This window comes from Callospermophilus lateralis, chromosome 3 (genome assembly GCF_048772815.1).
Source record: "Callospermophilus lateralis isolate mCalLat2 chromosome 3, mCalLat2.hap1, whole genome shotgun sequence".
In the NCBI taxonomy this organism is placed as follows: Eukaryota; Metazoa; Chordata; class Mammalia; order Rodentia; family Sciuridae; genus Callospermophilus; species Callospermophilus lateralis.
Genome location: NC_135307.1, coordinates 13,454,581 through 13,465,770, shown reverse-complemented (window position 1 = coordinate 13,465,770; position 11,190 = coordinate 13,454,581). Strand labels below are relative to the sequence as shown.

At 44.3% G+C, this 11,190-nt stretch overlaps 1 protein-coding gene across 1 annotated transcript in view; it reads left to right on the top strand.

Annotated features, from left to right (window-relative positions):
* The first annotated feature begins 6,590 nt into the window (after positions 1–6,590).
* Positions 6,591–11,190, top strand: part of Golga5 (golgin A5) — a 34,506-nt gene continuing 29,906 nt past the window's right edge. The window contains exons 1-2 of the mRNA XM_076848007.2: positions 6,591–6,860; positions 9,165–9,738. Of these exons, the coding sequence (XP_076704122.1) occupies positions 9,195–9,738 (544 nt within the window). The 5' untranslated portion in view covers positions 6,591–6,860; positions 9,165–9,194. The remainder of the gene's footprint in view (positions 6,861–9,164; positions 9,739–11,190) is intronic.

The window sequence follows — 11,190 nt, the reverse complement described above, 5'->3', positions numbered from 1 at the left end:
CCCAACACTGCTTCCTGAGACCCTCAGCTCCTTCTCTAGGCTCCTAGCTCCAAGGGAAGGGGACTGGTCTGGTCCTACTCCTCAGCCCCTGTTCCTGTCCACCAAAGTTTCCCACAACTGCAGGGACGGACATCCCCCTGAGGGACGGCGAAGACCCCTCCTCTCTGGAACAGGAGTTCTGCCAGGCTGTTTTTACACTGTGCTTCAGGCAGCTTCCAGCATTTCCACAAAATATTCTACCTCCATATTCCTGGGGCCCTTGAAGCTAAATAGGGAAGAAGCTACCTGAGATGAGTTTGGGGGAGGAAAGAGGGAAATCAGACTTGTGAGATAGACAGGCTGTATGCGCCAGGCCAGGGAGGCCATGGTAAGGCCCAACTATTCATTTTAGATGAAGCTGGGGACAGAGTGGACTTTGGATAAAGAAGAATGCACAGAGAAAATTCAAGAAGATATAAAATCACATCTACCATTCGTTAAGCATCTGTTTTGTTCCAAGTATAGTGCTGGAGGCTTTCATAGGCAATCGGTTCTTTCTGAGGCATCTACTCATTATGTGACACTAACTTCTCCAGCCCTCAGGAGTGGTCCACGACATTCATTCACTTAACATAAGCACCCATCATGCAGCAGGCCCTGTCCTAGGCTGGGAATACAACAGGAAACACAGACAGCTGTGATTTTGCCTTCTCAAAAGACAGGTGGACACTAATAAACAAACACATACCAATCCAAACATATCATGCAAATGATAAACCTGCACAACTACAGTTGCACTAGTTATGGAAAAAAATCAAATTTTATTCTTACAAATGTAGGGGGATATGATGGAATATGGAAAACTATAGGGTCACAGTGGCCACGGGAGGCCTTGCTGATGAATGTACAAAGATTTTTTTTAAATACTTATTTTTTAGTTTTATGTGGACACAATATCTTTATTTTATTTTTTATGTGGTGCTGAGGATCGAATCCAGTGCCCCTCGCATGCCAGGCAAGCGTGCTACCGCTTGAGCCACATCTCCAGGCCCTGTGCCAAGATTTTTAATTCACCGAACATGACATGTTTGCAATATTTGCTACTATAAGCCATCATATAATAACTCTATATGTCATTTGCATGTGTGTCAATATATCTGTAGGGTAATTTTCTAAAGGTGGAATTGCCTCCCAGCAAGGGCCTTCTTACTACATCATCCCAAGGCAGAGGACAGAAGGGAAGGAGGGTGTGCATGCCAGAGAGAAAGGGGCCCAGCCCATCGTTTTATCTGGAACCCACTCGGTGATAACTAACCACATCTGTGATAACACACTTACGATATCAGTCCATGAGCTCTGCCCTCATATGTCATCACCTCTTAAAGGCCCCACCTCTAAACATGTTGCATTGGGGATTCAATTTCCAATAAACGAACCCCAAATGATACATTCAAACCACAGCTGGGCTTAGAGACACAGCTCAGTGACAGAGCACTTGCCTAGCGTATGCAAGGCGTGGTGTGATTCCCAGCACACACAAAAAGAAAATGGATAGAGGAGTAGGAAGAGGAGTAGGAGAAGGAGGAGGAGGAGGAAAGAGAAGAGAAAAGGAGAGGAGAGGAAAGGAGAGGAGAGGAGAGGAGAGGGGGAGGGGAGAGGAGAGGAGGGAAGGGAAGAGGAGGGGAGGGGAGGGGAGGGGGAGGAGAAAGTGGGCAAACTAAAGCCATGGAGCCCTAGGAGTTTTTGTGAGGGGCTCCATGATTGAGGGGGCTCATCTCTGGGAGCAGTTTAGCCCCCGAGGTAACATGAAAAACACCAGAATTGAGCGGCCACATCTGGAGGAAATTTCAAACAGGGAAGAGTGAAGCAGGATAAAAGAAAGAAGAAATGGGGAGAAAGGAGCCATAGAAGGAGGACAAGGAATTAAAACTTTAGTTCAGAAGTTCTGCATACTTTTCTTGTCACCCCCCGCCCCAAGCCAGTCTCTTTCCCAGGCTTGTCACTTCTAAATTCCTGGGAAATCTGTAAATCTTAAAGTCACCCTTAATTTACCCAATTATGATAATTACCTATGCATTGTTAATCAGATCACTAGATTAAGTAAAGAAAGATAAGCTATTTTGAGAAACGTATAAATTAAGGAGACTTTCCAGAATTCTCTATGAATCAGATAATGGAAACCAAGTCAGTCTAAAGATCCTAGGAAGGACCAGATCACCATAAATATTGGAATTACCAGACTGATGTCAAGCCTACCCTATGTACCTTCCCATACCTACCCTCTCACCAAGTTTCCTCTAAAACATCTGGGAACCCCCAAAGCACGTCTCTCCACTCTCAGGATAGCACTCGTTTTATCCCGTGTTTTCCTAAATAAATCTGAGCCTCTACTGACATGTATTGAAATTCTTTTCAGTCATGATGTCAGGGACCCCACTCATCCTGAGTTGAGTTCCCCTCTCTCTGGCAACCCCTTGGGATCCTCTTCTGGAGATCTCTCTTCTCCTACGGCAAGGGAATGTAAAATACCCTTGGAACATCCAGGGGGTTCATGGAGACATTGTGCCCTGTGCTCCATAAACAAAAGGAAACAGCAATCCTCAAGTTACCTGTCCACCCAGGTAGAAGATACACCAGTTCATACAGACTTTTAAGTCCTGAGCGCCCTCTGCTGCCAAAAGGTAAAAATGAACTAAGAGGCTCATAATTTCATTCTTGAGATTTGTGCAATAAGGAAGTAGAATTACAGAACTGAGGAACCAAATGGATGGAGGAATCTTTCAGTGAGAGTCACAAAATCCCCAGGGGACACCTCCAGCAGCTGGGCAGACCGCCTAAATGAAGGGTTTCGGGGATTTGAGGAAGCAGCTGAACTGAACTGCTGACTCAGGTGGCGGGAGGTGTGTGGGGGGTGGTGGTGAACCCACACTGGTCAGAGTAGGCCCAGGTTTAACTTTAGCAGATAGAGCCTAAGGTTTCCAAATGGTCCTATCACTAGCCTCTCAAAAATGCATAGCGTTCCGGGGGCTCCACATCCCCATCATTACGTGGTATTTTCCATCTTTTTACATCTTAGCTACTGTGCTTGGATGCCAAAAGGTGTTACACAGAGATTTTCATTTGCTTTTCTCTGATGGCTACGAATGTTGAACACACTTCAAGACATTCCCCTCTTCCAGATGGGTTGGGGGGAATCTGGTGTAGCCTGGTGATAGAACGCCTGAGGCCCTGGTTTTCATCCCCAGCAGGGAAACAAAACAACAAAAACATGTTGGGAATACATTCAAAACCAGACAATTTACAACACTACCCTGGTTTTTAATTTCCTGGCTTTCTTGTGTCTCCTCTGCACCTGTGTAAGGCTTTAAGTTCAGTCAGGAATGAGGAGGCAGCTAGGGCTTCTGCCAGGCTCTACTGAACTTGCAGAATCTTCTAGAACAGTGCACAAGGCAGCTTACACAAACCCACTGTGCCATCTCTGCCTGGCTCTCCCTGCTAAGCTCCCTGCAGGCATTCAGTTGTTTATCCAACCAAGATTGCAACCCAGGCAGCTGTGGTGTCCCCTTCCCAACTGAGCCACAGAGCCTTCCCCTGGGCCACAGAGCTTTCCTGGCTCCACTCCTAGTCAAATCAGCTCCTCCAGCAGCAGAGCTGCTGGGCTTTGCAGCTAATCCAGCCCTGACCATTGACCTACTCTCTTGGAGCTGGGGGAGAGGGATCCCAGGCTAAATGTCCCAGACTCTCATCATTACGCAAGGTTTAATAGTTTTTCCTAAATAACTGCTGCTTGACTTGGATTAGGCCTGTGGTCAATTTCCAGGGAGTTGAAATGGTTGGTTTTCATAATTTTGTCGGATGTTGTCATTATTTTGGGGGGAAATGATTTGCCAAGCATCACAATTCACAATAGCTAGACTGTGGAACCAACCCCGATGCCCCTCAATAGATGAATGGATAAAAAAAAATGTGGCATTTATACACAATGGAGTACTACGCAGCAATAAGAAATGACAAAATCATGGAATTTGCAGGGAAATGGATGGCATTAGAGCAGATTATGCTAAGTGAAGCTAGCCAATCCCTAAAAAACAAATGCCAAATGTCTTCTTTGATATAATGAGAGCAACTAAGAACAGAGCAGGGAGGAAGAGCAGGAGGAAAAGATTAACATTAAACAGAGTCATGAAGTGGGAGGGAAAGGGAGAGAAAAGGGAAATTGCATGGAAATGGAAGGAGACCCTCATTGTTATACAAAATTACATATAAGAGGTTGTGAGGGGAATGGGAAAAAATAAGGAGAGAAATGAATTACAGTAGATGGGGTAGAGAGAGAAAATGGGAGGGGAGGGGAGGGGGGATAGTAGAGGATAGGAAAGGTAGCAGAATACAACAGTTACTATTATGGTATTATGTAAAAATGTGGATGTGTAACCTATGTGATTCTGCAATCTTTGTAATGTTTTGAATAACCAATAAAAAAAAATGATTTGCCAAGCTCCCCACTCTGCCATTGCAAAAGTCATGGTACAGCTCATTAGTTTAAAAATGTATCCCTAAGCTCTATTCAGAGTTCTTCCCCTCCCTCCCCCTGGAGCAGAGGAGCTTGGCTGCTCTAGGAGGTTCCTTCTTCCCTTTCCTTTTTCAGGAATTAGTGCCACTGGTGGCACCGGGGCAAGGAAGGTGGGAGAAAGTGGCAGAGTTTCTTCTCTCCATTGGTTGTGCCATCTCTCTAGCTAATCCTGCCCTGATGGCTTCTGGGTAGGCAGGTGTCTATATTGATTCTCTAGGGGGGTGTATGTGGGAATTCTTCAATGCTCCCTTTTTAAGACTGACCACTGCCGATGTTTTTGATGTGGAAGAACTGGCCCTGCCTCAGCTCCTTTCATTCTCAGCCTTTCAGTGGCTGAGAAAAGAATTTCTGGAGTCACTCTGATCTAGGTTTGAATCCCACCGTTGAACTTACTCCCTATGTGACTATGAACAAGTATCTAAAACTCACTGGATTCTCTTCATCTATAAACTGTCAGAATGCATTAGTCAGATTTCATCAGATAAGGCTGTGTAATAATAAATCTTAAATTCTGGCTCCTAACAGTAAAGATTTATTTCTCACTGATGTGACATTCTAGATGTGGGCTACTTCATTTCTCTCTTCCTTTTTAGGACCCAGGCTAAGGAAACAACCCCATCTGGGATACATATATATCCTTAAGAGAGAGGGAAAAGACCAAGATTGCTGGTAGAGCCAAATGCAGCTGTGCACACCTGTAATCCCAGCAGCTCAGGAGGCTGAGGCAGGAGGACCACAAGTTCAAAGCCAACCTCAGCAAAAGCAAGGCACAAAGCAACTCAGTGAGACCCTGTCTCTAAATAAAATACAAAATAGGGCTGAGGATATGGCTCAGTAGCCGAGTCCCCAAGTTCAATCCCCAGTACCCACCCCAAAGAAAGATTGCTGGTGAAAATATATCATGACTCTTAATAATTCTGCTTAGATGTGGCAAGACACTTCCGCTCACATTCATTGGTCAAAGTGGGTCATACAGTCAAGCTGGAAAGGACACACATCCTCCAGGATGCGGAGCTGTCAGGCAACCAGTGATAATGTATAATCCTTAACAGGAAGAACAACCTAATAGTTGAGAACAACATCACCACTTACTACAGGATAGTCAGTACCTTCCTTAAGGTTGTGAGAATTCAGTGAAGCGAAGCACATCCAAAGCTTAACAGAGCGTTCTACAGTTAATAAGGGCTAAATATAAATATTCAATGTCATTATTATAATTGTTATTCTTTTACTAGACAGGGCTAAACTTTCCCTGAGAGAAAGAAAAGGAGTTTCCTCATTTTAGTTTGGAGACAATAAAGTATTGAGTCTAAAGTGCACAGGTTTTGGAAGAAGGTGGATGCCTTTATTACACCAGATGATCTTAGACAAACTATTTAACGTAGTAGTTTTGGGATACCTAGAACTACATTTTAGTCTTGTATTTAGGGTCAAATTAACCTAAACCTGTTTACACAATAGGAACTGAGTATTTGGTGAATTGATGAGCGTGGATTTTAGATTAATTGCATAGATTCTATGAACTGTGTGCAGAACACACTACAATAGTGGTGTCTGGGAATTCCTTTCCTGGTCTTTTCAACCCTTTATAGCTCACCTCTGCTGCCTCCTCTATAGGAAGAACTTCGCTGACCACCTGATTTAAAGCACTTCCCGCCTCCAGTCACTTCCTGTTTTTAACTGCTCTAGTAATTTTCAGAAATTGTCAAGTTCATTCATCAGCTTACATAATGTATATATATCTGTCACTTAAAAGTAAGCGCTATGAAATCAAGGATCAAGTTTTGGGCATTCCCACTGTCCGCTGTGAGCCTCAACAACTGCACGAGCAAAACTAGGGACCAGAAGGTAGAAGGTAGCAAGGTGAAGCCTGGAAGATCCTCTAAGGATCCGCTGCTGCCGCCAGACCACGCCCTCTCGGGGGCGTGGTCTCCAATGTTGTGCTGGCCGCGTGCACGCGCCGCCCGCTGGAAGCGGGCTACGTCACACGCACGCCGGCCCTTCTCTCGCCCGATCTCCCCGTGGGCGGAAGAGGGGCGTGTCCAGGCGCGAGGCCCCCACAGCCGCCGGCGCCGCCGCCTGAGTAGCCTGCAGGTGCTAGCGGCCCTCGGCTCCCCGTCGCTCAGGCAGCTTGAAAGTCACTCTGTTTTGGGGTCCTCGCCGTCCTTCCACGTCTCCCGGAAGAGGTAGCCGGGCCACGGCAGGTCCGGGAGGAGGTTTGCTGATCCTGGGCTCTCTCCGGGCCGGCTGCTGAGGAGGCCCGGCCGGGGAGGGCGACGAGGCCGCGGTGCCGCCGCTCCGGAATCCTCAGGTGAGGCGGCGGCAGGGGCCAGCGGACGCGACGGGTCTGCTCGGGGCATTGACGGCCCCAGGAGCGCGGCGCCGGCCTCAGCCGGGACGTGTCCCTCCGGCTCCTTCGGACCGCGCTGGTCTTTGCCGGGATTGGGACAGCGTCGAGGCAGCGGAGTCCCCTGCGCTGCAGCCAGCGTGGATTGCTGCGCTCCCGGGTGGGCTGGCCGCGCTGCCCGCTCCCGAGGCAGGGGCGAGGTGGCGTGCGCCGTGGAGGTCCATCCTCGCCCGCCCACCCGGGGTCGGCCGGCTGACAGGCTCCCTGGGCCTGGCCTCCCCTCCCCTCCCCTCCCCTCCCCTCCTCGATGACACCTGACTTCGAGGTGGGCCCAGCGGTCCAGGGTGCAGACCCTTCCCCAGCCCGGCTCTCGGCGTCCCTGCAGCGCCCAGGTTACCGAAGGCTTTGTACCCGCGAAGGCCGCGGGCTGTGTTTGTCACTGGGGCCAGTGCCCGGGGCCATCTTCTGTCCTTTCATTTAGGTGGCCAACGGTGAGACACAGGCTGGTGTTTTAAAGCCCTGTTCACGAAAATGGAGGCAGATAGAAGGAATTAGAGTGTTTCGACTGTTGCACTAGGAGTGGTCATTGGCCCCAGTCACCACCAGTGTTTACCTGAGATTGATCCATGACTCCTGTTTGGAGCTTTATGTGTCACAAAGTATTTCGCCTTCGTTTTCACTTAGTTTTACATAAACTCTGAAAGAGTCACTGGTAGTCACATTTTATAAAGAAAACTTTAAAGGAGTAAGTTTGTTCCTGAGATTTATTTAGACTTTGAGAGGCTGATATGGGAAGGAAAGGGTTAAAAGGTGGGCACGGCTCTAGGTTGACTTAGATTTCAGTACTTTGGCTGCCATCAAAACTCTCAACCTTTGCTACATTTTAAAGTGTGTGTGTATATATATGTATATGACATTATGGTTGTGAAAATTAAATATGATAATGTTTGCACAGCATCTGGCACTTTATGAATTTTGTTCAGTACCCTGTGGCTACATGCTGGAAAGTCATTGGTGAGCAAAATAGATGTGGTGTTTATCCAGCCACTCCCCTCTTCCCAGACAGGGAGAGACATGTGAAAAAGCAACCAAAAGTTATAAAGCATGAAGGGCTGTGAGGCAAAACAAAGGGTGAACAGAGAATAATAGGACCTAATTGAGATGGAAAGGAGAACTCTGAAGCAGAGAACATTCAAGTGAACAAAGAGTAAGAAAGAGTTAACTGTAAGAGTCCAGGCAAAAGGTTTGATCCCCACATTCAAGAACTGGTTGTAGACTTTTTTACAGTCCTCTTTGTTCTCTTCCATAATGACTTCATCATCACCTTGATCTACTGTAGCATACTGTAAGTACTCAAATCTATGTGTGGAATGGATATAAGATGTAAGCATATTCTGAACTTCATGTGCCCACGGCAGGTACTCAGTTTTTGAGTTATCAAAAATGTACTTTAGACATATTATGTATGTATACACCTAAATTATCCAAAATAGTGCTTCAGTTTAACATTGATAACTTTTGTATTAATCAGAGGTAGTTATTTCAAGTTTTAGCACCACCCTCTCCCCGCTAAACTTGGAATTAAATGCAGGGGTATTTTACTACTGAGCTCCATCCCAGTGGTGTTTTGTTTTTATTAGAACTATCTCATAAAACTAAACTGTCTCATAAAACTCAGAAATTAAATTCCTGAGGACCTGAGGCTGGCCTCAAATTTGCTCACTTCTTGCTTTAGTCTCTTGAGTCGCTGGGATTACAGGTGTGTGCCACTACACCTAAGTTTTAGCACTTTGAAACAAACTTCAGATATTGTTTTTATTTGGTTTGGCTGGAATTTGGCCAAATGTGTCATTTGCTATTTGGATGCCAAATTAATTTGCTAGGACTGACTGCTGTAACGAAGTACCAAAGAATGGGTGGCTTGGACAATAGAAATTTATTTTCTCACAATTTTGAAATCCAACATCAAGGTATTGTCAGGGTTGGTTTCTTTTGGGACTTCTCTCTGGCTTGCCGGTGGCTTCCTTCTTCACTTGGTCTTCGTTATGTCTGTTTCTGTCCAAATTTTCTCTATTTTATACAGTAAGTGCACTTGTTTTCACTATTTTCTAGATAAGGTTTCTCAGCTTTAGTTAGTTTGCTCATGCTTACCTAACTAGTAAGAAGTAGGGTTAGGATTTCAATCCAGGACTGTCTGACTCAGAACCCAGTCTCAGCCATTACCTTCTGCTTTTATGCCATACTGATCATTTCATGTCCTTTTTTCAGGTTCACCAATAGGATTATTCTGCTACCATCATGTCTTGGTTTGTTGATCTTGCTGGAAAGGCTGAAGATCTTTTAAACCGAGTTGATCAAGGAGCTGCAACAGCTCTCAATAGGAAGGAGAACACCAGCAGCAACATATACAGCAAGAATAGTGACTATCCGGAACTTCATCAGCAAAACACAGATTTGACTTATGAGACTGAACCTAAAGCAACTTATATTTCCTCAGCAGCTGATAACATTCGAAATCAAAAAGCCACCATTTTAGCTGGCACCGCAAATGTGAAAGTAGGATCCAGGACATCTGGGGAGGCCTCTCAACCTGTTGAAAATGCATCTCTTCCTAGGCCTTCATCCCAGTTTGTTCGAAGGAAAAAGTCAGAACCTGATGATGAGCTCTTATTTGATTTTCTAAATAGTTCACAGAAGGAGCCCACCGGGAGGGTAGAAATCAAGAAAGAAAAGGGCAAGGCACCTGTCTTATCAAGGTCTCGGACTTCAAGTGCCAGTTCTGTGAACACAGGTGTAACAACTGTCAAAACCTCTGAAGAAATTCCTGGGAGCCAAAGCCATGGTAGTTCATCAGTCCTCCATTCTTTCAGAATTAAGCAAATTGAATATGTCATCAAAGCTTAAGATGTTGTCATAGTATTTCTCACCTGCTGTTCTACAGTCTGTCCCCACTGTGTAAGAGCAGGCTTTCTGCCCATGTGTGGTATAGACAAGGGAAGCAACATCTAATGTTGGTAGTCAATATTCCCTATAAAGAGGGACTTTGCAATGTTGTCTGTTGAGTAACTACCAAACCCAGCATCTAGGAAATTATGTCATATTTGATTCCTAAGATATTTTATGATCAAAAGAAAATTTTGAAATCTGAAAGAAAATGTAGTTTTAGATTTGAGACTGTCTCAAACTATATTTGTAATGGGGATTATAAAACATGACAGGAATTGTACTTCACATATATTCTAGTTGGGGGGTTTTCTCCACATTCTTCAGATGTAAAACTGAGAGACTGAATTTTGATTCAAATTGAAGAATTGAAGGCATTGACTAACTAGTGAAGTAAGAGGTTAGAATTTTGGTTTCCAGTGGTTTTGTGAGTTGTGAATTACCTTTACAAGTACATGTCACCTGTAAAGTAAGGTAAACATGGTAATGTGGCTAATTGAAGTACCTACTATGCATTTTAAAATAGCAGTCAACATGAAACGTTTTGGCAGAAATTCTTTTATAGAGTTCATGATTGATGGAAATGTTCTTAAATGTTAAAGCTTCCCTCCCTATTTTGGCTATAGGGGATAAAAATCTGTATCTTCAGATTAAAAAGTTGTGTAGAATCATGGGTTTGGAGCTTTTAAAACAGGAGCATGCAGTAGCAGTTGATGAATTGTGTTTTTACACTGCTAAATTTCTTCTCATCTATTTTTTGGTTAATTATACATTTATCAAGAACATATTGAGTGCAAGGATAAAGAAGTGTCTAGTAGGTAAAGTAGACATGTAAGTAGATAATTATAATGAAGTAGGGCTAGGGTTGTGGCTCAGTAGTAGAGCGCTTGCCTAGTGAGTGAGAGGCCCTGGGTTTGATCCTCAGCACCACATAAAAAAATAAATAAAAAACTAAAGGTATTGACAACTACAACTAAAAAATAAATATTAAAAAATTAAAATAAATGAAGTAAAGTATTTATGAGTGTTGTGGAAGCCACCTAGATTATTTACCCGTTTTGTCCCATTGTCCCAAATGTGGAACACCTATAAAAACTTAATTTTTGTATATGATATATGATTGCATAATATATGATTATATAATGATAAAAGAACATAATTATAATAACATTTAAGTTTTAGATTATTTTTCAACCTGTCTGTAGTTTGAACTGGGTCTTAAGGGATGAATTGGAGAGTGCTAGAAAAGAAGTTGGAGATAACATTCCACGAAGAGATAACAGGTCCTTAAAGGGTTAGTAGAGTAAATAAAAGTACACAAAACTTCTGGTAACACCGAGTGTGAGATGTA